At 34.4% G+C, this 27632-nt stretch overlaps 1 protein-coding gene and 1 long non-coding RNA gene across 2 annotated transcripts; both read right to left on the bottom strand.

The window, feature by feature from the left end:
* Nucleotides 1-5586: 5586 nt before the first annotated feature.
* LOC110104943 (pathogenesis-related genes transcriptional activator PTI6) lies at nt 5587-7514 on the bottom strand. The gene is made up of 2 exons (XM_020834254.2): nt 6856-7514; nt 5587-6744 (listed from the first exon to the last, which is right to left on the bottom strand). The coding sequence occupies exon 2, from the start codon at nt 6702-6704 to the stop codon at nt 5751-5753; it is 954 nt and encodes a 317-aa protein (XP_020689913.1). The 5' UTR covers nt 6705-6744; nt 6856-7514; the 3' UTR covers nt 5587-5750.
* Nucleotides 7515-10591: 3077 nt separating this feature from the next.
* LOC114580302 lies at nt 10592-26596 on the bottom strand. Its single transcript, XR_003701664.1, has 2 exons — nt 26358-26596; nt 10592-10974 (listed from the first exon to the last, which is right to left on the bottom strand). It is a non-coding gene; the product is annotated as an uncharacterized LOC114580302 (long non-coding RNA).
* Nucleotides 26597-27632: the final 1036 nt, after the last annotated feature.

The following is a 27632-nucleotide window of genomic DNA, read 5'->3' as shown; positions in this document are numbered from 1 at the left end:
CATCATAACATTGAACTCCATGCCATAATTCACATAACTCTTGAATCAAAGGTTGAAGGTAAATATCAATAGCATTTCCTGGACTTTTCTCCCCAGGTATTATAGTTGATAGGATAAAAGTTTCATGTTTCATTCCAACCCAGGGTGGCATATTATATGGAACTAGAAGCACAGGCCAAATACTATATGTACTATTCATAATCTTGAAAGGATTAAACCCATCACTAGCCACCAAGGCGAACATTACGTGGATCCAAAGCAAAATCAAGATATTGAGAGTCAAAAGCTTTCCACGCTTCTCCATCAGCTGGATGTCGTAACAATCCATCTACATTTCTGTGTTTAGAATGCCAAATCATCTCCTCAGCAGATTTCTTTGTTTTAAAAAATCTTTGAAGTCTAGGAATTAAAGAAAAATATCTGACAATTTTGGCTGATTTCATACGAGTTCTTTTTCCTTCAGAAGTATTCTTCATCATAGTTGACCATCTTGATGCTCCACATATGTGACATATATTCTGATCAGATCGATCTTTCCAAAATAGCATACAATCATTAGGACATCCATCTATCTTCGTATATCCAAGATCAAATGCTTTCATTATATTCTTCACTTCGTATGTACTTTTAGAAGCGGTTCTGAAACCGCTCCTAACAAGTGGTACGAAAAATCTAACTTTCTATTAGTGATTAAACATCAACATTTTTTTAAATTAAAATATTTATTTTTAATATAATTTTAATTAATATTTAATAGTTAATATGGATATATACACGACATAATCACAATGATACAGAATATGACATATCATAACCATTTACTATCATATGTTTTCTTCTTCATTTTCCTTTTGCACTATATCATCATTCTTTAAATGTTTTCTATGGTGCATGACACGTGATAATCAATGAAAAACTTTGCACTACTAATTAAATGTAAAAGAAATAATCATACTACAAATTAGGAGAGTCAATTCGGGTCAACGGGTAGGGTTCGTTGAACCCGACTTGACTCAGCCTTAAATAGGTCGACACTAACCTGACCCAGTTTTGAAAATGAGTCAGGATTTTCAACACGGACCCGACTCATTCTGACCCACGAGAAAGAGATGACGGTAGTCTTCGGCTCTCAGGCAGGCCGATAGCGGCATCTCATAAGAGACAGCGGCAACAACAACAGCAGCTCGCGAGCAAGACGACAGCGGCAACGGCAAATCACGGGCGGGATGACAACGACACTCTTCGGCTGTTCGGTCTTCTCTCATTCGCTGGCTTCAACGACGACATCAACGCGGGCAGAAGCCGCGGGACGGAGGCATGCCGACAGGCCTACAACGGTTGCGACCCTAAGCGACGGCTATAACGCGACCCAAAGCCACAACTACAACTGGATCGAGTGATGAGACAAGTACTCACGTGGAGCGAAATTGAGCGGTAGCTACGATACAACAAACGGGTCAATTCGGGTCGACCTGCGAGTTTCCAAGTCAACGAGAACCCAACTCATTTGAAATCCGAACACGGACCCGACCTGTTTCACAAACAGGTTGACCCAAACCCGAATTTTTTCAAGCAGAGTCTGGATAGGGTTTTGTGTAATGTCAATTTTTGACACACATAGTACAAATTTATTTATTAATATGACGACTTTTACTGTAATAGCTCAAACTTTTAACTATCGAGGTATTGTCCGCTTTGTTTAAAGGGTCTCACGGTTTTGTCATATTAGTGTACCTTCTCAGGAGATCACCTATCCCAAAATTTCTCTAGGATGAACACGCTAAACTGTAGACTTTCTTAAAAAGAATTTTCACATTGACCCTCCACCAAAAGAAAAAAAAAACACGTGTACATGTAAATCTCAAAATAAGGCCTAAACAAATGTATCAAAAAATGAATATTACTAACAATCTTTCAATCATTATTTGACACACATTAATACTTTTTAAATATGAAACAGATTCGGGTGAAGTCGTCGCTGGACCCCAATTCTATCAGACAATCCAAAGAGAGAGAATGATAAATCAACCATAAACAAACAAGTTCTATAGTGGGAAACCACATAACAAGTTATCTCCCACATCTTTGACACCATGACTGTTGGGTGGGTCCAATTTAACAACTTAAATCAACATTAGAAGACTTTTAGCTGTTGAATAATGCCTATGTGGGGAATACTTAGAAATTTTTTGTAAGTCAAATCATTTGATACATGTGCTTTAAACCTTTAATTTTTCACACGTGCATATTATAGTTTTTATGAAAAATTTAATTTAAAATATACTGATTAATTATATATTAAACTCAGTTTAAAATAAAATTAATGAGTAAAAATTGATCCTTATTAAATTTGAATTAGTTGACTTTAATTTTTATTATGATTTCACCCTTTATATATTCTTTTTTTTTTGTTAGATAATAATTTATGTTATTTTAAATTGATCCTAAAAATTTTGAATTAAACAATTAAACTGAATCTTAAAATTGAAAAAAATTAAGAAAATAATTAAAATTTAAAAACTGTTATGAAAATTTATAAATAAATAAAATAAAATTCACTAGTACGAAACTATTACTGAATTAGTCAAAAAGTCACAAGCAAAATCAACTTTTACAGAAATGCCCGGACGACAACGCCACAGGCGCCGTTGTTGCTCCCAATAAATAATATTTTTGCAAATAAAACCAGTTTTTGTCGCAAATAAAAACGAAATTTCCGTCCTTTGCCAATCTCCCCGCTTCTTTTTGCAGTCGGCTACTTTGACCAGGCCTCGGCCCAATAAACAGAGCCCACCCTCACCGCCCAATGTAGGGCCCATAGCAACACCTTACAAATTCACACGTGTGAGGAGACCGTCATCTCTTCCAAACCAACAATCTTCCCCAGCCACGTGTGAAATCCGTTAATATATATAATTTTGCCAATTACATTAAGATAAAATTACAAATGTGGTAATAAAATGGTAGATAAAAAATATAATAGAAAAAAGGCAAACGATTGCTCTAGACAAAACGAGCAAGAAAAGGAAGAGAGGCAGGCTACAATAACTAAACAAAAATTTTGATATCGGGCTTTCAATCTCTCTTAAATTCTAACACTAACCACCTTGCTGGCCGGAAAACAAAGCTTCTCTTTTGTAGGTAGGTTTCAATTTCTTAGATATATTATATGGAATACTATTGCTTATTGGATCCGTGATTCTATCTTATTACCAGATTTTACAACCAAGATGTTCATCTTTTCACCAGGTTCAGACTAAAATATTGTAGCTCATGAAAATCCCTGCCTTCTTAGTCGTCTAAATTATGGAAAAGCATTCATTTCAATGTTGTCAAAGCTAAGTAAAATTTTATTTTTAAGATTGCTCCCAACTTTAGCATGTTTCTATAGTGGGATCATAGGCTCAATGGATTATGCCTTGCTAAAAAAAATATTAAATTTGCTTTAAAAGTAGTGCCTTAGGATATGTATTACACTACTTCAAAGCAAAATGGCACCACTTGATAAAATTTATTTTTTAAAAAAATATAATATTATGGTTTCAAATATTAGTGGTTTCAAATATTAAACTAAAAATTTTTCAAATAAAAAAATTATTTTTGACTCAAAATTTTCAATATATTAAAAAAAAACAATATTGTTTATTTATTGAATGCAAGAGAAAAAAAAAAATACTTAACCCTAAACCCTAAAAATATATAATTAAAAAACTAACCTATTTTAGAAAGATCAATACTTATCCATTATGCTTTGTTTGGAACTGCTTTAATGATAATAAAAATAATTAGAAAAACAGCTTTTTGCCTTTTTTTATTTTAATTTTTGCCATAAAAAAGCTTTTTTAAGAAAAGCTTTTTTAAATTGTGTCTAAGGATCTATTTGGGATGGCTTCATTTGCATCTTTTTATAAAGATAGTTATAAAATTATTGTGAAAGATAAAATACTATTTTGAAGAAAACAACCTTTTTGAAAGACAAAATTATTGTGAAAAAATCAACTTTTTTAAGACAATAAAAGCAATGGCCAAAACTAGAAGTGTTAAAATGAATTTTTGGGTCAAGTTCAGATCCAACACGAAATGTCCCGCCATCATCTGACCCAAATTGAGCCTGACCCGTGTCAACCCAACACAACCTCCAACCCGTTCTTTTTTTTTTTTTTGGTTAATTCCAATATTCCATTTCACATGCATCTTCAGCCAAATCATCACTAGACTACTCGATTTCCCGCCTTTTCTTTCCTTTTATGCGCTTCTTCATCCAAATCCCATAAATCTACTTCTGCTCACTCGGCCCCCTACTTTCCAACCTTTTCGCTTTCGCATGCAGCGCACTGAGCCACTGACCGCAAAGTTTGAAGTGTAGTACGTATCAGCACGACAAATGAATTTACAAAACGAAACCATGCATTTCCCGCCTCCCATCATCTTCTCATCTCCCATTTCGAATTTCACATGCTTCTTCGGCCTAATCGATAAATCCATCGGATCTGAATCAAAATCAAGTAAATTTCAAGTTGGTAGGTTTACTTGAACTCAACCTGTTTTTTAAACATGTCAAAATTTTAGACCCAAATCCAACCTAATTATTAAAAGGGTCAACCCAAACATCATATTTTCGAGCCAGGTTGACTAGTTGGGTCAATTTTTTATGCTCATAGTCAAAACCAAGTCTCAGAAATAAGCTTTTAAAAGAAAACCTAAAATTAATTAACAAGATTGCTTTTGCAAAATGTAATATTTTATTTGATCTACAGTCTTAATCTTCCAAAAATTTATAGCTAATTTCACTATTTATTGATTTAAAATATATTTAGAGCACTTCCTTATTTTTTATTTAATATAAGCATAAAATTAACACTAAAAAAACTTTTTTTTACATTTCCAAGTTAATGAACATAATAAAATTATCAATTTGTATTCTCAATAATTTATTAGTTCTCTTAAAAACTTAAATGATGATTTTATAAATAAACATCTTTGATAATATACAAATAAATTTCCTACTTAAAAAAAATGAAATTATAATATTAATGATATTTTAGGGTGTAACATTTTAAATCTATAAATAAATAATTTTTTTTTTTGTGACAAGGAATCGCTGCCATGCCTGGATTGGCCTCGCCAAGTTCGCTAGGGCGTAACATTTTAAATCTATAAATAATTAAATATTATTATTTTTTTGTGACGAGGAATTACTGCCACGCCTAGATTGGCCTCACCGAGTTCGCTAGGCGGTCCATAAACCCCAGCTGACATATCGGACCACCGACGCCACTATATTCATAGCCAGTGCTTTAGGGCCCCCACTTAAGGGGCGAATTATTGCGTTCGGTCACCGGATGCCAGGACATCCAATCCAGTAACGCCACGTCACCCAAATACACTAGATCCCGATGTATTTTGGTGATGTGACGACACTGGATTTATGTCCGGATGAATCCAGACACCGGACGCAATAATTTGCCCACTTAAGAGGGCCTGCCGCTCCCGGGACAACAACCAAACAGAAAGAATTTAATAAATTTAATATTTTTAATGCTATATTGTACAATTTCAAGCAAACAAATAATTTTAAAAGTGGATTACTGCTTTAAATAGCACTGCAAATAAAAACAGAAATAATTTAAAAATAAAAAAAATAATATTTAAACAAATAAAACTGACACGAATTGACGAATTTCTCTTCTCCGCAAAGTAAAATCGGCCAATAAAATCGGCGTCCGGAGCACAAAATCGCTGCTTTCCATTTAGAGGAGTGAATCGAGCGGAAACAGATCACTAATACCCGCAAATAAATCCTCGCCTTCTCCACAAATTTCGGTTCCGATTCTCTCGCCGGCGTCAATCGATCGGTCGCCGGCGGCGACTTTTTCGAATATTGCCGGCTCGTATGTGTCAGGCATTTTATCAAACACCAGGAAGTCATCAGTTAGGTCCGACGGCGGGTCCCCCCAGCCGTAAATACCCGTATCTGAAAACTCATTATATTGGAGCATTTCATCGAACACGTTGAAGTCGATCTTAAGCTCCGGTGACAATCCATTCCCGACGGACGAGGAAACCTTCTCCGTAGAACCCTTGACGGCATCAGAAGAGAATCCATGGAGAACGGTGGTGGGGGACGAGGTTGAAACATTACGGGAGTCCTCGCTGGATTCATACCCATGCGAAACTGTAAAGTTCGGCGACGCCGAGGCAGCGGTCAGAGAAGCGCGGTTTGGAAAGTTGGTAGCGGCGTGAGGGCCGCGTAATTGAATTGCAGCATTATCGTAGACCATGGCTGCTTCAATGGCAGTGCTGTAAGTGCCGAGCCATATCCGGACACGGCGCGCTGGATCACGTATCTCCGCCGAGAATTTCCCCCACGGCCTTCGCCGTACGCCGCGGTATCTCGGAATCTCGTCTGGCGACTGGAACATCTCCGGCGAATTCTTTTTCTTTTTCTTCTTTCCAATCGTCTTTGAAAGCGGCCGTTCTTCAAATCTGATTTCTTCTATGTACCGTTTTATGAGCCGGCGGTTGAAGCAGGCTTCGTCGTCGGAAGAATCCGTGGCATCGGGGTCGTCACAGAATATACGGAGCGTGCGGGGGAATGCGGCAGAGGATCTCGCCGAACCTCCGACGGATTTTTTTCCAATGAATTTTGAAGATACTCTGACTCGATCAGTGTGCTTGATTGCATGTACGTCGTTTCTTTCCATTTCTCGCTATGTTCCTGAAACTAATGTGGTTTCCTCATCTCTGCAAAAGAAAATTTGGTTTTTTATGAGCAAAACTGTAAGATTTGACCAGAGAAGATGGTGGAGGAGATAGAAAACATATAAACGCAAAAATGGAAAGCGAAATAGACACCTGGAAATAGAAGAGAATCCGCGCAGACTTCAGTTTCTTTGAAATCTCTGCCCCCACTTCTCCTCGGTCGCAAACAAGACCAGAACAAGAGGGATTCAGATGAAGCAGAAGGTAAGCAAGAGATGGAGCGGCGGAAGGGGAAAGAGAGAGATAGAAAGAAGGCAAGAGAGAGAGAGAGAGAGTTGCAGGAGACTGTAGAGACAGCAAACTTGCTTTTTTAAAGGATTCCGAAACCGCCGAAAAATCAGAAAAAATTCTTTCCTCCGCGAGAATTTATTTCCTTCCAAATTTATTTTTCGTCTTCTGATATTCCGAAAATACTCTTTCCTTTCTCTGCGCGATTAATAATAAATAAATAAATAAGGAGTCTCCTCGAGCACGAAGAAGACGACGAAAGGAAGTTAGGACGGCGAAAGATCTTGGGTGGGGCCAACTGGATTGACCGGGTATTCCTGTGGCCACTGGCTGGAGCCGGTAACCCGCTACACGCATCTCGAGCCGCCGCATCTGGATGGGGACGACTCTTCTATTGACAGTTGGATTTCAATGGTCCCACCATGGTAACTAATGAACGGTTTGCAGCTGGCGCCAACTCGGATGCCACGTCATCAGAGGCGCAGGGATCACGTGACCTTGCGTTTTAATTTGGTTTCGCCTAAATTTTGTTGGTTAATATTAATTTAGAGCTATTTTGAATTTTAAGACAAAAAAAAAACATTATATATACGACCTTCAAAATTTATCTATTTACAAAATTAATACAAATATATATTTTTTTAATTTATCAAATATTTATATTTACATGTGCTGAATAAAATTATTGAGAATTAATACAAAATTAAACTTTATTGCAAACTTTAATATTTAGAAGAGAATTTTGAATCTACAATGATGCTAATTTTATATATTAGACATATAATTATCTCATAGAAAAATACTAATAATTTGGTCAAAATATTAAGTCAAATTATATAATTTTGAGATTTATAAAAAAATTTAACAATGACCTTTTTAAACTTTTTTTTTATGGGAATATTTAATAACTAATTTGTCAATTGCCAAAATTATTTCCTATTAAATATGGAAATTTTATAAAATTTTAATGCATCAAAGAATTAAGAGATAGATGATTGAATACTATATGTAGACTTTGAAGTTTCCAACAATAAGTATAATGAACTAATCTAATGTAGGAGCTTTATTTTTACCTCATCATAAGCCTTATTATTATGTGTGGGAAATGTACAAACATTCTAATAAAGTTGTCTTCTTTATGGTGAGGATAATGGCATTCAAAGGGTGCTATATAAGAGGTTTGTGCTTTATATGTTAAGCCTTGTAGTTGGTTTTTTATGGCACATTATTACTTTCTTAAAAGGTGCTGCTCATAATGTTTCGTAAAATTTAGGGTCTGTTTGAGATGGTAATACCGTTTTATAAAGTTGATTGTGAAGTTGTTGTTAGAAAAGTAATTTAATTATTATGTTTATAAAAGATGATTTTTTTGTTATAGAATTTATGGAAATTATAAAAGAGCAACAACCAAATGAAATTTTAATTGATGTGTGAAATACAAAACTACAAGAAACTCATTTCAAATAAAGTCTTAGGGGTTGTTTGGTAGCAGGATTTATAGGTCGGATTTGAGGTGGATTTGAGCGAAATTGAGCTAAAATGCCTAAAATGCAAAACCAAATCTCAAGACAAATGAAAGCCACTGTAGACCAAAAATTCCGGCATTTTGTGCTAAATCCCTAATTTTCGGAATTCTATTTTTTGTCAGATTTACGAAATCCATTGGCTCCACAGGAAAAGTGCTCTTATTTTTTTTAAAGAGTCTGCTCCTTAAATTCACTCTACTGCCAAACAATTACACGAAAATTAATATAATTTATCATGAATGCTACCAAACAGTTTTCAGGACTTTGGTTCCTCAGGATTTCCTAAATCTGGAATTTAGAGGATTTACGAAATCCCACTAAAATCAAATCCTGCGTGCTACCAAACAACCCCTTAAGGCTTCATTTGAGATAATTTTCTTACTACTTTTTAAACCAACTTTTTAATATAAAATTCCTAATTTGAAAAATTTTTATACTAAAAAATTGTTTTAAAAATATATTAAAAAAAACTATTCCAACCGAAATCTAAGTTTCTTATTGATACTTATTTTATAGTCCTGCTTATTTTTATTAAATTTATAATTTTTTAAAATATTAATATATTTCTTATTGAATAATTTATTTTAAACCTCCAACCGATTGTACTTCATGAAGTAATATCATCATCAATTACACTGCAAAAAACAATTTGTTCATAAATTTCATGTCATGTGACAGTGATGTCATAAGATTTCTTCCAGATTACACATTAAATACATAGCTCATGACAACAGTACCTATTCAATCTCAACTTCATTGGCAAGCAAATCTGACAAATATTCTGCACATGGAGTTCTATATATCTATATATAATCATAAACACAACTCTCCTTGGCCTATTGGTTGAGAGCTAAGGCTTCAATCTAAGAGGTCTAAGGTTCGAGTCTGTGTATGCGTCGTGTGTGTGAGTTTGCCTTAAATGGCCTAAATGTCCCAAAAAAAAAAATATAATCATAAAATTAAATTAAAAATCAATATTGTGTGCATTTTGAAATTCAAATTTATAGCTACTTTAAAAAATTAAAATTTTAATTGCCATAATACAAATTTCATATATATAAAGCAGAAACAAGTAATAAGAACGACGGTGGCAATAGTGGCGACATTGATGATTATGGTAACGAACAATGGAAGTGATAGTTGTGGGAGGGGGGGGAATAGGTGAAGGTAGCAGGTGATGGTGACGAGAGAAAGGAGTGGAAATGGCGTCGACAATAGTTGCAGTTGAAGTTGATGACAGGCAACAACAACAATGGGGAATGAGGGCGATAGCAATAATTATCTTTGACAATAATGATGAGCAATAGGTGATGGTGACGGATGGCAGCGTAGTGTGGATGGTCAAGGTGGCGGGCGACTGTCACTATAGAAAAGTCATGTATTACTGACAGATTTTTGGCGGAAAATTCTTCATCAAAAGCGTCGGGAGTCAGGAAGGTGAAGTTGCATGCTATAAAATTTTCTTGCATTTAAAATTCACCTAATCATAACAAATTATCAACACAAATAATTTATATTTGATTCACTTCAAATCACGAAGAAAATTCAAAACTTACACATTCCTTTTTATCTCACACTCATAATACTTAAAAACCAAACAATCCCTTATTTTTTTTTCCATCACTTTTATCTCTCATCCTATCATATCTTATCATTCATTGAGAACTTTGTCATTCCAACTCGGGCTTCGTTTGGAACAGCTTTCTTATTACTTCTCAAAGCAACTTTTTAGTACAAAAATTTCTCTTTTTTGTACTAAAAAGCTACTTATAAAAACAACAAAAAAATTGTCTCAACAAAACCTAAGTAAAAAAAAAAAGAAAAAAATCTTCTGAAATGATAAGGGAAATGAAATTTGAATATGCTATATGTTATTTATGGCCTCCACAACTAATTTTCCCTTGCCTAGCATTGGAGTGGGAAACTTCCCAGCAGTGCACCTAAATCTCTTGGGAATACAAAGCCATCAATTTCTAAGGTGTTAATAACTACTCCATTCCTCAATGTTGAACAAGAACAATGTGAGACAAGCATTTCAATATTTCCACAGCAATTGAATCCGAGATAAGATAAAATAACTGAAGAGCACCATTCCTTCTACTGACAAATTCAACTAGTCAAAAGCAGTTAACAATAAATCAAATTTTAAATAGATATATATATAATAAACACAACTAGGAAACAAAAAATGGTGTAATCTTTCTCTTGTTCAACAGAGGAGAAACAATGGAGAATTGATGGGCAACTCTGTTGGTTCAGAAAAATCCAACGGTTTAAAAAATGGAGGTACTTATCTCATTAAAGCTCGTTCCAATATTTTCCTTTATATTCAATTAATCGAAGAGCCAGCTTGCATTGCATTAAGTGCATGAACGATGTGACTTTGTATTGAAATCGATCTTCTGAACACTCCCATGCGAAGATTGGGGACCTAAAAGCAAGGTCTGGGTGTTTCTACCTGCATGCAAGCAAGAGAAAATCAGCGGTCTGAAAAATTACTGATTAAGGCAATTATGTTGTTTAAATGTATAAACATTTGAAAAGTATTATGTGATAAAAGAGTATTATGGAGACAGAAAAAAAAGTTCAATGAAATTACAGTTAGGCAGCTCAGGTTGTGTGTTGAATTAAAATTTGTTCGGTGGATGATGTCTGGATATACTTTATGAATCTAAGAGAGAGAGAGAATGTATTTGGACAAAATCTTTATTATTCCAATCAGAAATACAATAATGAGATGAGTGAGAGCTCTATCAGGTAGAACTTAAGCTAAACTAGGGAAAAACAACATTTATTCATGTATCTCTCAATTTTGTTCTCTCGATAAGCTTTCGGTCTGTTTTGATATGTCTTCGTGTCCCTCTTGTATTCCCCATCCCCCTATTTATAGGCCTTGGAGAGTTACAGTAGAACATGCATGGAGTACAGGAGTTGTACTGTCAGTTCTTGATATGACTCAATTGGATGTGTCGAGTGGCGTGGCAATCTTGTGTGAGAGAGAGGACACGGGCAAGGTGAACCCATGAGAATCCGGAGATCGGGTCAGCGTTGGGTAGGAAGTCGATCTAACATTGCCTCTTTGGAGGGGGGGGGTTGCTTTTTGGGGGGGGGGGGGGGGGCGCGCCAATAAGGGCTTGATATAGATCTCCAAGCTTGATGACGATCCTATTATGGAGGGCATCTCATGGACGAGGCATGTGTCTTTAGCTTGATTTTTATAGAAGACTTGACTTTGACAAAAAGATGAATAAAGACTTGTCTAACTGAGAGAGGAACTTATGTGGTCATCCCCCGCCGGAAAGGGGGACAGCTGCTTGGACGATGTGGCCGAAGATAGTTTGTCGTGCTCCAGTGATAAGCTCATTTTTAGCTCCTGAGCAAGTCCTTCAAACGGACTGTCCAGAAAAAGGAGAGAATTATCCTTTCCCATGGCTTGAACGTAACTTGTAAGATGCTTGTGAGAAGATACCAGCATTAGCAGTCATAAGTGTACAATATGAATTTTAAAGTTATGTGGTAACATCACTAATGATAAGTTTAAGAAAGGATTAACAACATACTCCTCATGAATTATCTCCCCCTGAATGTATGCATAAATTTAAATTTAAAAATCAATAAATGTCAAAATAAAGATAAACTATATAGCAAATTAAATATGAGGATCTAGCATGTATAGTTTTCTTCTTAATTCACAATATTTTCCCTTCGGATAATGGTCTAGTAAAGATATCTACAATCTGAAAATAGGTACTAATAAATTCAATATCAATATTATTTTTAGAAATATAATCCATAATAAAATAGTATCTATATTAATTCAATAATACTCTAAATATTATTTTAATCAAAGCACTTTGAGCAACACAGCTGCCAAAAATAGCATGCCCAACATTTGCAATGAAAAAAACCATAGAATTTTGTTTCCTGCTAAACCGAGACACATGTAATGATCCTATAAACTAATATATTAGATATACACTTCTGATTAACCTTGCATTCAGTATAATCTGCATCAGAAAAAATAACTAGATCTCATGAAATATTTTTTTTAATGTCACAAGTCTAATATTAAGTTTCAATTAAATAAAGAAACTTATGTTTTATTGCAATGAAATGAGATTATTTAGGAAATGAACACACAGATAAAAAACATAATATCAAGCATGCTTGTAGTAAGATTTAGAAGTCAACATATCATATTCTTATAAAACTTATTATTTTTAAGTTACTTGATTCATCTAAATCCAATTTACTTGTTTGGTTCATGGGGTCTTATTAGATTTGAATTTCTTCATGTTAAATCTTCCAATTAATTCGTTGATGTAATTTGTTTGACCGATGCAAGTATCATTTTCTTCTTGCTTCACCTAATGTTACCAAAAAAAAAATTCGAGATTGGGTTCTCAAATTATACAATCTCAAATTCTTTATTCATATAAGAAAACTCACAACGCAAAGACTCGTCAGTATTTAACAAACAATACCATTGGTATAAATCTGAACAATTATTATATTCTCTTGATTTATTGATAAAAGAGGGTGATATCAACAATATCCTTATAAATCTTATTAAGAATCAAGAAAGTACTCCATCTATAATACCATAGTATAAGAGCTTATTGATGGACCAGCTGATTTGATTGTGAGGGAATTAAGAAATTTTCTAATCAAGAGGAAGATGTTTAGGAAGGTTCTTAATCAAAGAGAATTAATTATGAGATGTTTCTTGATTGAAGATTTGGGGGCTGATTTGGAGAGGATTAATTAGGAAACATTTCATAATTGAATAGGGCAGATTTGGGGGCTGATTTGAAGGGAATTAATTAAGAAATGTTTCCTAATTGAAGATGATAGATTTAGGGGCTGATTTGGGAGAGAAATAATCAAGGAAATAGGAGGGAATTGGGGGAGGGCTGTTTGGGTATTTAATGTTTATTGTTTGCTTTAAATATGTGGTTTTCCTAGGGTTAGGGCATTTTGAATTTGGCTGATTTTGGAATCTCTTAGGTTTAGGTTTTGGGCTCTAGATTCGTCTAGAGATTGGGAGAGATCGATCCTCCTCTCGAATAGAGGATCACTTGTATCTTGTTGTTTTCTTCCGTTAGTTGATTTCTTGTAATAAAATCTACTATTTTTCCTGATTTTTATTGGAGTTTGGAAGAGTTTCTCGTTGTTTTCCGAAGATTGATAGGAAATACTTGAGATCTACAAGTGCTTCCTATCAAATTGGTATCAGAGCAAATCTTGGGATCATTGGTGGGCTATTTTTTGTGAATTTCAGCGGCTATTTTGGGCCAGTGAAAGGGGAAATTGCTGTTTTTTGAAGTCGAAATTCAAATTTTTGTATCTACAAAAATCCGGGGATTGATGACAGCCAAGAAAGTGATGCGCTGGAAGAGAGACATGGATAGATGAGTCAAATAAAAGCAACGGTGAAGGACCGAATTTCATCCGTGGAAGACAAGGTTTCCGATCTTCATGCAATGATGAAGAAGCTCTTGGAAAATCAAATTCAAATGGCGGCATCCAAGACAAAGGGGCCGGGGGAAAGAGCAACAAATTCTGAATTTTTTGGGAGGGAAAATGATTTGGAGATCATGGAGGTGATGTTAAGAAGGCTCTTGGAGATGCAAACAAAAATTTCAAGAGTGGTTCCGATGGCTAACCCTAACCAAGATTTGACTGGGATCACTTGGCTGAATCGAAAGGAAAGGAGATCAAACAAGAGGAGTTTGACGAGGGGAGTTTCTTTCATAAAGATCCACCTCCTGTGGCTCCGATAAGGGGTGGATCAAGGTTTCTAGATGAGAGGATAACAAAGATGAAATCTTTTGATGGAGGCAGTAGGGAGGCTGACCACTATGAGAGGCATTTTGGGCAAGGGGAGCCAGCTCCAATAAGGGGCATAATAGGGTTATCGGGTGGGGGTACAGCAGGAAGGGCATTTGGGTGTGGGAGGTCTTTTGGGCAAGGGAAGTGGACGACCGAAGGAGGGGGATGTGCTGAACCATGGGGATCGGGTCATGTAAAGCGAAGGGAAGGAAGGTGGGATTCCCACCCACGATACATGTGGGAAATATGGAGGGATCACGACAACCGCTACACTAGAGGAGGAAGAAGCTATTGGGGTCATAGTGATCCTAAGGTGAGAATTTGGGGATGCCAGGATTTAAAAGGTAGGATGCTTATGGGTGGCTGTAACGGGTGAAGATGTATCTCATGGTGAATGAGGTGACGGAAGAGGAGAGAATGACGGCATCGGACCTATGTTTGGAAAGGAAAGATTTAGCTTGGTTCTAGTGGACGATAACATGGCCACTAACAGAGCAGCTGAAGAAAGCTATCAACATCATCCCATCCTTCCACCTTGAGGACAAGGTGGATCTTTGGGAGGGGAGTATTGATGGACCAGCTTATTTGATTGTGAGGGAATTAAGAAATTTTCTAATCAAGAGGGAGATGTTTAGGAAGGTTCTTAATCAAAGAGAATTAATTATGAGATGTTTCCTAATTGAAGATTTGGGGGTTGATTTGGAAGGGATTAATTAGGAAATATTTCATAATTAAATAGGGCAGATTTGGGGCTGATTTGAAGAGAATTAATTAAGAAATGTTTCTGAATTGAAGATGACAGATTTAGGGGCTAATTTGAGACTTGATTTGGGAGGGAAATAATTAAGGAAATAGGAGGGAATTGGGGGATGGATGTTTGGGTATTAGTGTTTATTGTTTTCTTTAAATAGGTGGTTTTCCTAGGGTTAGGGCATCTTGAATTTGGCTGATTTTTGGATCTCTTAGGTTTAGGTTTTGGGCTCTAGATTCATCTAGAGATTGGGAGAGATCGATCGTCCTCTCGAATAGAGTATCACTTGTATATTGTTGTTTTTTTCCGTTAGTTGATTTCTTGTAATAAAATTTACTGTTTTCCTGATTTTTATTAGAGTTTGGAGGAGTTTCTCATTGTTTTCCGAAAATTGATAGGAAATACTTGAGATCTACAAGTGCTTCCTATCACTTATTTTAATTCATATAAATCTCTCTTCAATTAGTGTACATGATCTGAAAATTCAAAATTTTCAAATGCCAATAGTTATTCTACAAAGGCATCCTAGTCAATAAAATCATTCAGAAATACACTTTTAACATCCATTTGAAAAAGTTTTAAGTACTAATGATGTACATAAAAAAAATATTGAAAAAAAGTACTTACTATGTACATGCGGAGTAACCTAATGCCCTCAAGTCTTACTAAAAGCAAATAGAATTTTACATAGACTAGCTCTATTTTACATATGAACATCTTTATGCAACTAATTTAACCTTACTTATAACAATATATATTGTATGCCATCTAACTAATTTCTAAAGATTCATTTAGTTTTAATTAACTTATAATCTTAAAATCGAGGAACTAATTCTCAAAAAGCATTTCTGAGAATGAATTTAGCTCAGATTGCATTGCTATGATTTAGAATTTATCTTTCAAACTTCTTTAATATTCTTTGGTCTCTCAAGAATAAATGCAAAATGATTTACATCCTCCCTAATGTGCCTTCTAGATCTAATAGCTTGAGATGAATTACCTATAAACAAATCCTTGAGATAACTCTTAGGCAAAGAGCCATCTCCTTCTTATCTTCTAAACTAATTTCTCTCTCTTTCCATATCTTTTTCTTTTATATCTTTTCTAATAGGTTCAATAAACTTTGGAAATTTTTTTTGCAAAATTAATTGTATCAATTTGTCAATAATTTGTTACTTATTAAAAATTCTATAAACACTACTAGCAGGGGCGGAGCAAAGATTTTCTTCATGTGAGGGCACAAATTATTAAAGTACTATAAAATAATGTGCAAGCATCACTTTAAATCATATACAACTTACATATGAACATCACAAATTATTAAGGTTACATTTGGGTATTTAAGCCTTAGATATAATTTTTTGAAATGCAACTTTCATAAATTTTTAGGTTTTAGTTCGGGTTAGCTCCAAGTTACCCAACTAGCAAAACCAAGAACCAACCCATTAAGCTGGTACTACATGTTTTAGGAATCTGATATGAACCAATAGAATCGGATATTGAATTGGGCAGGGAAGATTCATGCTACTTATCAAACAATAATGAAGCACAATTTCAAACATAAATGATTTCTCACCAAGCTTCTCTTTCAACTCAGCCTTCAGATAGATAAGCAACAACTAGATCAAAATTTAACAAAGAAATGAAACCGAAACGATCGAAAAACTCAAATATTCATGAAAGTGTGCTGGTCATCTAAATCCCTAAAAATTGCAACATATGAAAAAACGAATTTTTAGGGATTAAGCTATTAACTCATAAAAACTTGAATATTAGGCTACTAGCAGAGATAGTAATCAGATTCTTATGGTATGGGCGTTCGGCGTTGTATGGTTGAAGAGGGCGACCGCGTTGGGCGGCGTTCGGGCTCGGAAGGCCGTAAAGGGAAACCCGCAACCAGTGACTAGGCATTCGGCGCTAGAAGGCGGAAGAGGATAACCCACGAGGCCACGACTAGGCAGCAGAAGGCGTTTGAACTGGGTGTTCGGCGTTGGAAGGCGGAAGAACTGAAAAAGGCGTTCGAACTTCTCTTCCGCGCATGCTTGGAGAGTCGTGTTAAGGGGGAGAAATTATTCTGTGCGGTTACAAAACGTCATCCGGAGGCGAATCAAGACGCAACATCACTTTTTTGTTGTGTATTGGGTGACTTGACGCATCTTGATTCACCTTTAAATGGTCTTGTGACCACACAGAATAATTTCCCATTAGGGGGATAGGCGGATAGCCGGATAGGTATGACTCTATGATGCACCGACACGGACACGTCGACACGGACACGACACGACACGGACACGGACATGACTTTTTTTAAAAATATAGGACACGAGTGCGGTGTGGACACGGCATAATAATTTTTTAATATAATATATAGAAATTAAGGTGGCATTATATTAAAAATGACAAGCAATAATAAATCAATTTCATAATAACTTGTTTAGCTTATAACATAAAGATGTTTAGTACAAAATGTCTAGTACAACCACAAAAATATAAGCAAAAAATCATTTAGTACAACATGAAGGTCCAAGTATTCAATAAAGGGAATGATAAAATTAGATTCAGAGGTTGATCATTGGCCTTCAATATCATCATCATTGAATATCATTGCTTCCAACTCTGGTTCATCTAGAGAAAGATTTACAACCTCCAATAATCTCATTTAATCAAGGCACTCAAACCCATCTCCAATAACATCCAACATCTTGTTATCTCATGTCATATAAAGTGGGGTTTTCATTGATAGAAGACGAAGATTTGTATGCACATTAACTAAATCTTCAGCTTATTGTGGAGTTATTTTATTCCTCTTCATTGATTGAATAAATGAGTATGTGCTCCAATTTCTCTCACAACAGGAAAATGATGATACTTGATTATATGGCATGTATGGCAAAGCAGAAATGTGTATATTCCTCCTAAATCATAATGGGGATATTCTCTATTTGAACTATTATCTTCAACATAGAAATTATAATTTCATTTATATATTGATTATTCATTGTTTTTATCTAGATAAGATTGTAACAAACCAATCAAACACTGGAATACATCAAGTTAAATTGATATGAAGTGAAATCAAAATATCCCAATAATAAGACAACATGAATACAACAATATACTGGTCTGTCGGGGGTCCAAGGGGGCGCTGCCCCCTGACGGGGTTCGATCCCCGCCAGGGTAAGAGTAATTTTGAAGTTCTGTTTGTTTTTAAAGTTCGTAAGTTATTTGTATGGAAAGATACCGAGCGGTACCGAACATGTATCAAGCGGTACCTTCTAATTAATTATCTTTGAGAAATTTCAATTAAACGATCATTATCGTTATATTCAAAGGATTGATAATAAATGATATCCTCTTTCCTCGGAGAGATATATCATTTTATTATCCTGATTTTAATTATAAAATTAATGAACCTTTAAAGCTTTGTAATCTGAACCTATTAATGAACGACAGTCTAGTCTTTTTGAGACGATATATGTTGGTCCTAATATTGCGTTCGATTTCAAAACAAAAAATTTCAAAATTAATTTCTCCCAAAGAAAATTAATATATTTTCAAAACTATATATACTTAAATGATTTTCTTTTTAATCAAAACAGGCCCCCACACTGCATCCACCACTGACTACTAGAGTTTGAATATCCAAGAAATATATCATTACCTAGTTTATTTAAAGTCTTGAAATAATGATATATTTGTCCAGGTCTCCAACTTCATATAAAGTGTAAGCCTTTATGTACTATTTTTAAATTTTAATAAATTATTTGATCTTTTTGCAGCTGTGGACACAGCCTTACTTAAGCCTAACCATGCAAATATTGGTGTTATCTTATGTGGTTCTTGATCTTTTGCAATTATGTGTAGTTTATAATGCTTGCCCTTAGATTGAGAGTGCTCTCTTCCCTAGCAGCTAGTATCAAAGAGATGTTATGAATAGTATGATGTCCATAAAGCTCGAGATTGAGAAGTTTGATGGCTCAAAGTTTTGGCATTTTAAGAATCACAATGCGTGGTATACATGTCCAATAAAAACTTGTAAAAGCACTCATGGGGCATAGCAAGAAGCCTAAAATCATGAGTGAAGAAAGAAAAAAACATAGAAGAATGAAAATGCTCACTCAGCAATGAGACTCTATTTCATATATTAGTATTTGATAGAGGTCTTCAAAGGAGAACTGCAAAAAAGTTTACGGCTCAAGCTAATTTCTTGTCCATAACCAAAAAGTTCTCCAAAAAGCCTTATCAAAAGCAAATACTTTATTTACATCGCATGCAGGAAGGCAAGCCTATTAAACCACGTTTAAATGAGTTTAATTTCATCATTTAAGATTTGAGAAATATTGATGAGATTGTTGATAATGAAGATCATGTTCTATTACTTTTATGTTGTTCGCCTCTCTCTTACAAGCATTTTCGAGGTAATTTATCATATGATCATGAAAATAAAATTTAGAGGATATAAAAAAATTCACATCTTTTAAAATAGGGATTTCTAAGCTCGATAGAAGAAATAAATCAACGGAATGTTTATTGCATGTTAGAAGAAGATATATGAGTCGAGGTTCTCTTCTAATGATGGAAAAAGTAAATATCAGAATTAATTCAAAGATAATGCTTGTTTCCATTGTAAATAGAAATGGTACATAAAGAAGAATTATTTTTCTTTGGGAAAAAAAAAAGCAGATGACTTTTTTAGATGACTTTTCTCTTTTCCCTTAAGTTTGAGATGTACTTTTCTATCACACAACAAGCCCAATGCATTCCTCCATTTCAACCATCCAACATGAATTCTACTAATAATATCCCAATATATTTTACCATCACCTTGAACATATAGACTCAAGACATCTAAAACATGTACTCTTTTTAATTACTACTAAAATTATACTCCATGTATGCGATCTTAGATCTACTTAGACGACAACCATTAGACTCTAAGGTTGACTTCCATAATTTAAGTTTTCCTTTAACTCCTCTAATCTCATCAACAAAAAGCATACACCAGTGCACACTCGCTTGTAAATGTCTAGTAAGAAGCAAAAAATATATGGGCTTAAAGCTGATCCTTTATGTTATTTGATTGAAATAGGAAAATAGTTGGTCAAATCATCTCGAGTTTGAACACAAATAACAGCTCATGTATACATATCCTTAATGACTTGAGTATAAGCATTATTAACTTTTTTTTTTTTTCTAGAACTCTCCAGAGCAATTATCTTGGATCTTTATCATATGCTATCTCTAAATCAATAAATATCATATGTGGATCACTAGATCCTCTTTACTCCCTCTATACTTCTCCATCAAATCTCTCAACATATGTATAGCTTCCATAGTAGACCTAATCTATACTTTGTTTTAGTAACTATCTTAGTTTTTCAAGATTGGTGGCCACCAACTTAACAGTTATTCAACAGCTGTGTAACTCAATTCACATTTAATTTTTCAAAATGGCAGCTAACCTCACTCAAGATCAATTCATTTACACTTAATTTTTCAAGACATGACAACCAAACCTAAGCTTCATTAAATTCAAACATGCTACCTACAATGTCTAAGTATCATATAAGGAGATGGTTGCTTTATGTTAATGCATCCCACAATAAAAACAAACAAAGAGAGGAGACAGAGGAAGAGAGAAGAGAAGGGTGTCATTCAAGAAAGAAAGAAATATTTTTTTTGGGTGATTGCAAGGAGAGTTCTCAGGCTTCTTCAAAAGAGAAGCAGTTTTTTTTTTCAGTTTTAGTAAGATAATAAGCTATTTGTTATACTGTTATAGCAATAAAAAGCTCTCATTTGAACTAATGTAAGGAAAGGATAAGAGGGTACTGGAGTACCATCAGCATCTCCTCCTCCACAACTAACTCTTATCTTTATAACAAGTGAAAGTATTTTCTCTTAGATAGAGTGGTATCTTTGTCAATATCTCCAAATTTATATGAAGTGTAATCCTTCATATATTATTTTTTAAAGTTTAATAGATTATTGAATCTATGTGTGATTGTAGAAGCAAGTTTAGTCAAACCAACCATCTAAATATTGATGTTCATTTTTGTGATTATCGATCTCTTTTACATTTACTTTGTAGTTCATCATCCTTGTCACTAGATTGAGGACACTCTCTTTTCTAACATTGGGTTAATTATTATGTAATCTAAAAGCCGTTAGTACTCATCAGATGCTAGTAGCAGGCATCAGCAGTTGGGGTCATCAGCTCAAGGGTGGCAGGTAACAACTTAGGAGACATGGGTCCAAAGGCATACTTCTATGCAGAAGATCATCATAACCTAGCAATTGCTCACTGGGAGTTAGTTTAGGGCCAAGCTGCCAGGTATGACCTGCCTTGTTAAGTTTACCCAATCGCTACCTCATATGAGGACTCTAATCTTAATAGTCTTTTTCCACATATACACTCAAGATTGAGTGCAAAATCAAGCTTCACGTTCATCTAAGATATGCAAATCATTATTAGCCCCCAATAGGACACATCTAGTCATTTTAACATTTTATGGTTTGCTTCATATAATTTGCATTATTATCTTATTTGTATGAGGATACTAGTAAAAAAACTAGCTATTAATTGTGCAATTATAAGTCAATCCATTTATAATGTGAGCAAGAGGTACGTGAAATTTAAACTAGGAGATAAAATAATGATACATCTAAATTTTGAAAGGCTTTTGATAGGAAATGCTTGTAGGAGCAAGAATTTCCTAGCAATATTTGAAAAACAGTGAGAATTCTCCACAAAAACCTACAAAAATTCACGAAAACAGTAGACAATTTGTATTATTTGATGAAATGGAAACATAAAATACCAAGATACAATTGATCCTCTATTTGAGAGGATCTATCGCTACCAAATCTCTAGACGCCGCCAGAGCCCAAAAACCTAAGAGATCTCAAATTTCAGCCAAATTCAAGATGCCCTAACCCTAGGAAAACAAACTCTATAATGCATACAATCCAAAAGGAAATCTCTAAATAGTCCCTACATTCAAATTTCCCTCATAACTCCCTTCAAAATCCTTCCTAAACAGCTCTGTCATACCTGACAGTCGGATCGTGCGTACAGGAGGCGGAGAACTTCCGCCTGTTTCGCACGAGCTGATCGAGTAGGACCGGCTGGACCGGTCCAATGGACCGGACGAACAGCTTTCAACAATAACTTTAAGAAATTAAACGAATGAAAGGTGAGGCTATATAAAATCTTACACGTATTAGAAAAAATACTTTTAAAATGAAAAATCTAGGAAGCTCTAGTATTATTTCATGCTTTAATGTTGATTTGACTTAATTTTATGAACATGCTATCAATATTGTGGATTATTCTCTCTTTCCATCAATTATTTATGAATTCAAATTCAACACCTTGTCAGTCAAATCCACTCATCTTATTCTAGAAGTTATCTTGCATACAGAGATTGAATCCATTACTAATTGAAGCATGATAGTTTTATTTAAATTTTCATGAAAGATATCAAATACTTAAATAATTAGAGCAAAAATTTTTCAAATAGGGTAGAATGATGTAAATTTGAAAATCCTAAGGAATGAAAATCATGTTAATATTTTTTTTAGTTGACTCAAAGACTTGGCTTATATTTTACTAATATATTTTCTTAAAAACATGTCTATGATGATGATGATGCTAAGAACAAGATGTGTTCACCACTGCTTTGATTATGTTGATGAATTTGATTCATCACTGCAAGTTGTATCGATTCGGCCCTTGTCAGATTCCCTAACATAGTCCCCCCAATGATTCCATGCTTCAACATATGTCTAGTATGTCAATCCACTAATTTGGAAGCTCACTATTGTTACCGTTGATGCCTTGTTTGCACGTGCTTGTCTTCCTTTGTAAGAAAGTGTCGTCTAATGGATGTTGTTGAATTCTGGCGTCTAACCATTGATGTGTTTACTATATAAACAATTGCCTTATATGTCATTGGAAGTTTGAATCGATGTTAGTTGCTTCCCCATGCAATTTTCTAGTGTAGATTTAGTTAACTGGGGGCTTTCCTTGTTCACTCTGCAATCCAACTCTAACCAAATACCTGAGTCTTGTTATCTTTGGAGATCCCATATCTGTAAGTCGGTAATCGAGAGTGGCTTACCTCGGCTAAATTGAAAGTTCACTATTTTTTTCTGGAAATCGAAGCATGTTAAATAGAAACTTCTAAAATTTGATCAGATCTTGGAGTATTCTGAGAAATTACTAATTCTCAAGCTTTTGAGGTTATAAGCACCCCCGTGATATGTAATTTTAGAATTATCAAATAAAATTTTATTTTCATATCAATACTTGATTAGTAATGATGTGTCAGCAGATAGAGTATGATTTATGGAGAATAAAATTACAATTTCATCACCACAATTATAAAAGAAAGTTCACAATGTTGACTTTTTTTTATGGAAGAAGAAATACTAACAAGAAAATTCAATAAGTAACTAAAAAAACTGTTAGTTAAGATTTTATGCAATAAAAATTATAAAAGGTAATATAACCTTTAATTTAAATAATATCCTCATTGGATTTTAATGATCAAGAAAGATGAAATTAATTGCGATTGAAGAGGATGAAGAATATTAGGATGATATTGTTACAAGTGATGATGGGGAATGTGAGAAAACAATCAACTACAATAATTATTCTAATGAAGCCCTGTAAGTGATGAGAGCATGGTTTTGAGAATTAGACTGGACCGGCCAGTTCAATCATGAACTAGTCATATGGTTGATTCAGTCTATCTTAAAAACCGGCCCAACATCAAATCAATATGAATCATCGGTTCAACCAGCCAACCGATTATGGTTTTTAAGAGTTGACTGTATCAATTGATATCATATTTAAATAATTAAATAAATTAAATTAATATTAATGTTGACCTCCACACAAGAACTAGAGATATTCAAAAAATCCACTAAAATCCCAGAAATCCCGCTTACCTGCAGAGCAACGCCGTTTGCGTCGCGTCCCGCGTTTCCTACGCAAACCCCGCGTCTCAATCGTGCTTCTGCTTACATCAATAAAACGAGGATATCCCGCCTTCGTTTCTGGTCCCCGCACACAAGCCACTGCCAGCTCTGAGAAAACAATGCATGTTCAATAAACTTGAGAACTTCATCATTATTCGTGCATGTGTAGTACATCACTTAGGAGGCACTATATGTTTTTATTGTTTATAGTGTTTTTGGGTTCACATGAGTAAAGAAGGCACATGTAGTGATGGGGGCTATGAGGCCATGTGAAAAAACATAGTTAGTGCTTATTTAATAAGAAATTATTATAAATTTTAATATGTATTTTAAAAAAAAAATTTATTAAATTTAAATTAATTTATTAAGTAAAGAAATTTTTATTAAATTAACTAATTTGATTATATACTAGCTCATTTTTAAAATTAATTATTTCAAATAAAATAAGCCAACCGATTTTTGAAAACTGGCACCAGTTCGCAGGTTAACCGGCCAAATAGCTGGTTCAAACCAGTTGTAACCGGTTCATTGCGAATCTGATTTTGGGAATGAACAGAACCGGTTGGCAGATCGATTCACGGTTCAATCGGTTAAGCCGGTCGATCCGGACTAATTTTTAAAACATTAGTTTTTTGTGTCACTCATTTATATTGAGCAAATTAGCATATTTGCTATTCATTCTCTTATAGGTAAAAAGATTTTGCCTTCTGAGCTCTTGATACAATGATGCTAATCCACTAAGTTTTTCATATCCTCAATTTAAACTATGGAAACCACTTTTGAGTATTAAGTAATCATGTCATTCTTTATATCCTTCAAATTAATCGGCTTTTTGTACTCAAAATCTCTCAATTATATTTATTATGGTTAGGAAGGATTTAATTGGGAGATTTTAATTAGGAATGTTCCAATTATGTTTAACATGAGTTATGGCTATTTAAGAGGGGGTTTGTCTAAGGTTTGAGGTTATGCTATTGTTGACTTTTATTCCTAGGATTTGTCTGAGGTTCCCAAGTGCGGCTAGGGTTTCTGGGAGAGCTGATCTACCTCTGGAATAATAGATCAACTGTATCTTGCATTATTATTGAAGGAGAAATCAGAAAATCAGCCCTATCTTTTGTTCCTATGTTTTTCTTCTCATTTTAATTGTTATTTTTACTTCCAAGATGCATCAGAAAGCTTAATAATTCTTGTTATGAAAACACCTAAGATTTTCTAAATAATGTTTATCGAAATACATAGTTAACTTTTGATAGTTACCAATAGTGTGGGCAAGTTCATTTAAGTTCTCTAGCAAGATCCTTGATGAAATTAGTGGCAGGTTCATTATGTGTGGGCAAGAAGCCTTAGGTGAATTGACAACTTCAATTAACGAGTTCGTCCGCGAGTAGATCATTTCTTTTAGCGGCTGGATCATTAAGGTGGGTTTGATAAAATGCTTTTTTGGATGACTAAAAGGTAGTTCAAGTGCTTGGCGACTTCCTTGACTCAGTTCACAATAACAATGTGACTTGGTTAAGTTGGCCAAGACAATAATAGGTGTACAAGGAGAGACCTGTCAAAGAATTTGTATAATTTGCCTCATCCAGGACCCATAGATCATTTCATGGTAATGGGTATTTTAGCTATTTTGTGGTAATTTGATAAAGCTATCAAAAGAAGAACCCCATTGAAGGTGGGAGGAATGGCACTGAAGATGGAGAGCAATGTAAAGGATCCAAGTGCATTGCTTATAAGAACATGAACCATATGAAGCGCCCCCAATACCTCAAAGACTTGAGTAATTAACCCGTTTGTTTCTCAAATTAGCGATGGCAACAAGACATTGAATCTATTGCTACCTAAGTGTAACCCTGTGTCAAACTTCTAAAGAAAAAACTTCTTTGATAAGCTACAAGGGCCTCTAATCCTAACTAATCAAATTTTCTACAGCACCATCTAATGACAGAAGTGTCTCGTAAATGAACAGTAACTTCTGAAATATTGAACAGAGTTTAACAGAGCTCAACAAACCACCATCATCTTGATAAAAATTACAGGAACTCAGCTGCATGACCACACAAATTTTCAGAAACAGTAAGCAAAATGAAAATTTGAAAAGGACTTCCAACAAAAATCCACAATCCATTACTGCAATTCAAAATAGGAAAACATTTCCAATTTTGACGAGAGAAAAGGATTGGAAAAGTTCTAAGCGTCCTAATCAAATTCCCAATCAAGATGAATATAATTGGAAAAACATCTAAGACAAAAAAGAAAAAATCTTAATCAAGTACCAGCTCTTCAAGGCATTTGAGTATCCTTCAGGAAATCATTCAATTCCTTCGGGCCCTACTTCGAGTCGCGGTCTAAACCTAAAATCTCCCTCGAAGCTTTAATTGATCAGAAAGATGGATATCATCTAGAAGAGGAAGAATGGGAACAAAATAGCAGTGAATTGCTGAACACGCAACTCGGCAAGTAATTAAGAGGACGACGAAAAGGAAATACAGATCCCCAAAGCTAAGGAAGTCCAAAAAGGTCCATGTTTGCATAACATTTTTAATTATAAAAAAAAATACAAATAATATATATAAATTAAATGTCACTAAAAATAATTACTATAACATAAAATAATTTCAAAAAATATTATATTCACACAGCAACATAATGTTATTTTCTAATATTTTTTAAAATTGATATTTTACAAAATGATGTACTTTGATACTTCACCAAAACATTGTCTCGATCAAGCACAAATTTCGAGACAAAACAAAGTTAGAAACTTCAAAAATTAAATCGGAGATCATCTGAATTTGATTTCAGCAAACTTATAGTCGAGCTGAACGTATCAAAAATACGATCACAATGACACCAAATTCGACTCAATCTGAGCCCAAATGAGTCTAAATCAAAGACCCAAAGCACATTTGAAATGTTCAAATCATAATTTGAATTATCAAACCATTTCCAAACGTGACATGCTTATAATCAAGTCGAGCTGTTTGACAAGAAAAATCCAACGATCCCAAGATCACTGAATTTTGATATCATTAAGGCATTCAAATTACCATTAAACGGTCCACAATCAAGGGGATCAATATCGGCCTCATTAGGCATGTCTGGTTCGTTCCTCATTGTGTCATATTAAATGTTAAATTTTAATTTAGAACTAATAAAAAAATATCATTTATTATACTTCATAACCAAGTCTTTCTAAGTATATATATCTTTCTTTCTTAATATAGTTCATATCTAATATATCTACTCTCCTAAGCGAGTTATTGGTAGATCAATATTTTATGTGACCAAACCATCTAAGACGACTCTCTCTAATCGAACCTGCCACTGGAGCCACTTCAACCTTTTAGTGTATGTACTGGGCTTCACATTATGTAACTAAGGTACATAATACTATATAATTGTATATTTAAAAAGAAAAATATATAATACATAATTATATATGTCAATATATCATATATAAAATTATGATAACATAATAAGATATCATGATGTAAATTTATGATGTCTAGTCCTTTAAAAATATGAAAATGCCATACCATAATTACTTG

The sequence above is a fragment of the Dendrobium catenatum genome, unplaced genomic scaffold (assembly GCF_001605985.2).
Source record: "Dendrobium catenatum unplaced genomic scaffold, ASM160598v2 fragScaff_scaffold_113, whole genome shotgun sequence".
Classification (NCBI taxonomy): Eukaryota; Viridiplantae; Streptophyta; class Magnoliopsida; order Asparagales; family Orchidaceae; genus Dendrobium; species Dendrobium catenatum.
Note: the sequence above shows the minus strand (reverse complement) of the source record. Positions and strands in the feature narration are given on the sequence as shown.

What these genes read in the sequence shown, in the direction of transcription:
- LOC110104943 (XM_020834254.2), bottom strand. Translation starts at nt 6,704, where the DNA reads ATGGAAAGAAACGACGTACATGCAATCAAGCACACTGATCGAGTCAGA.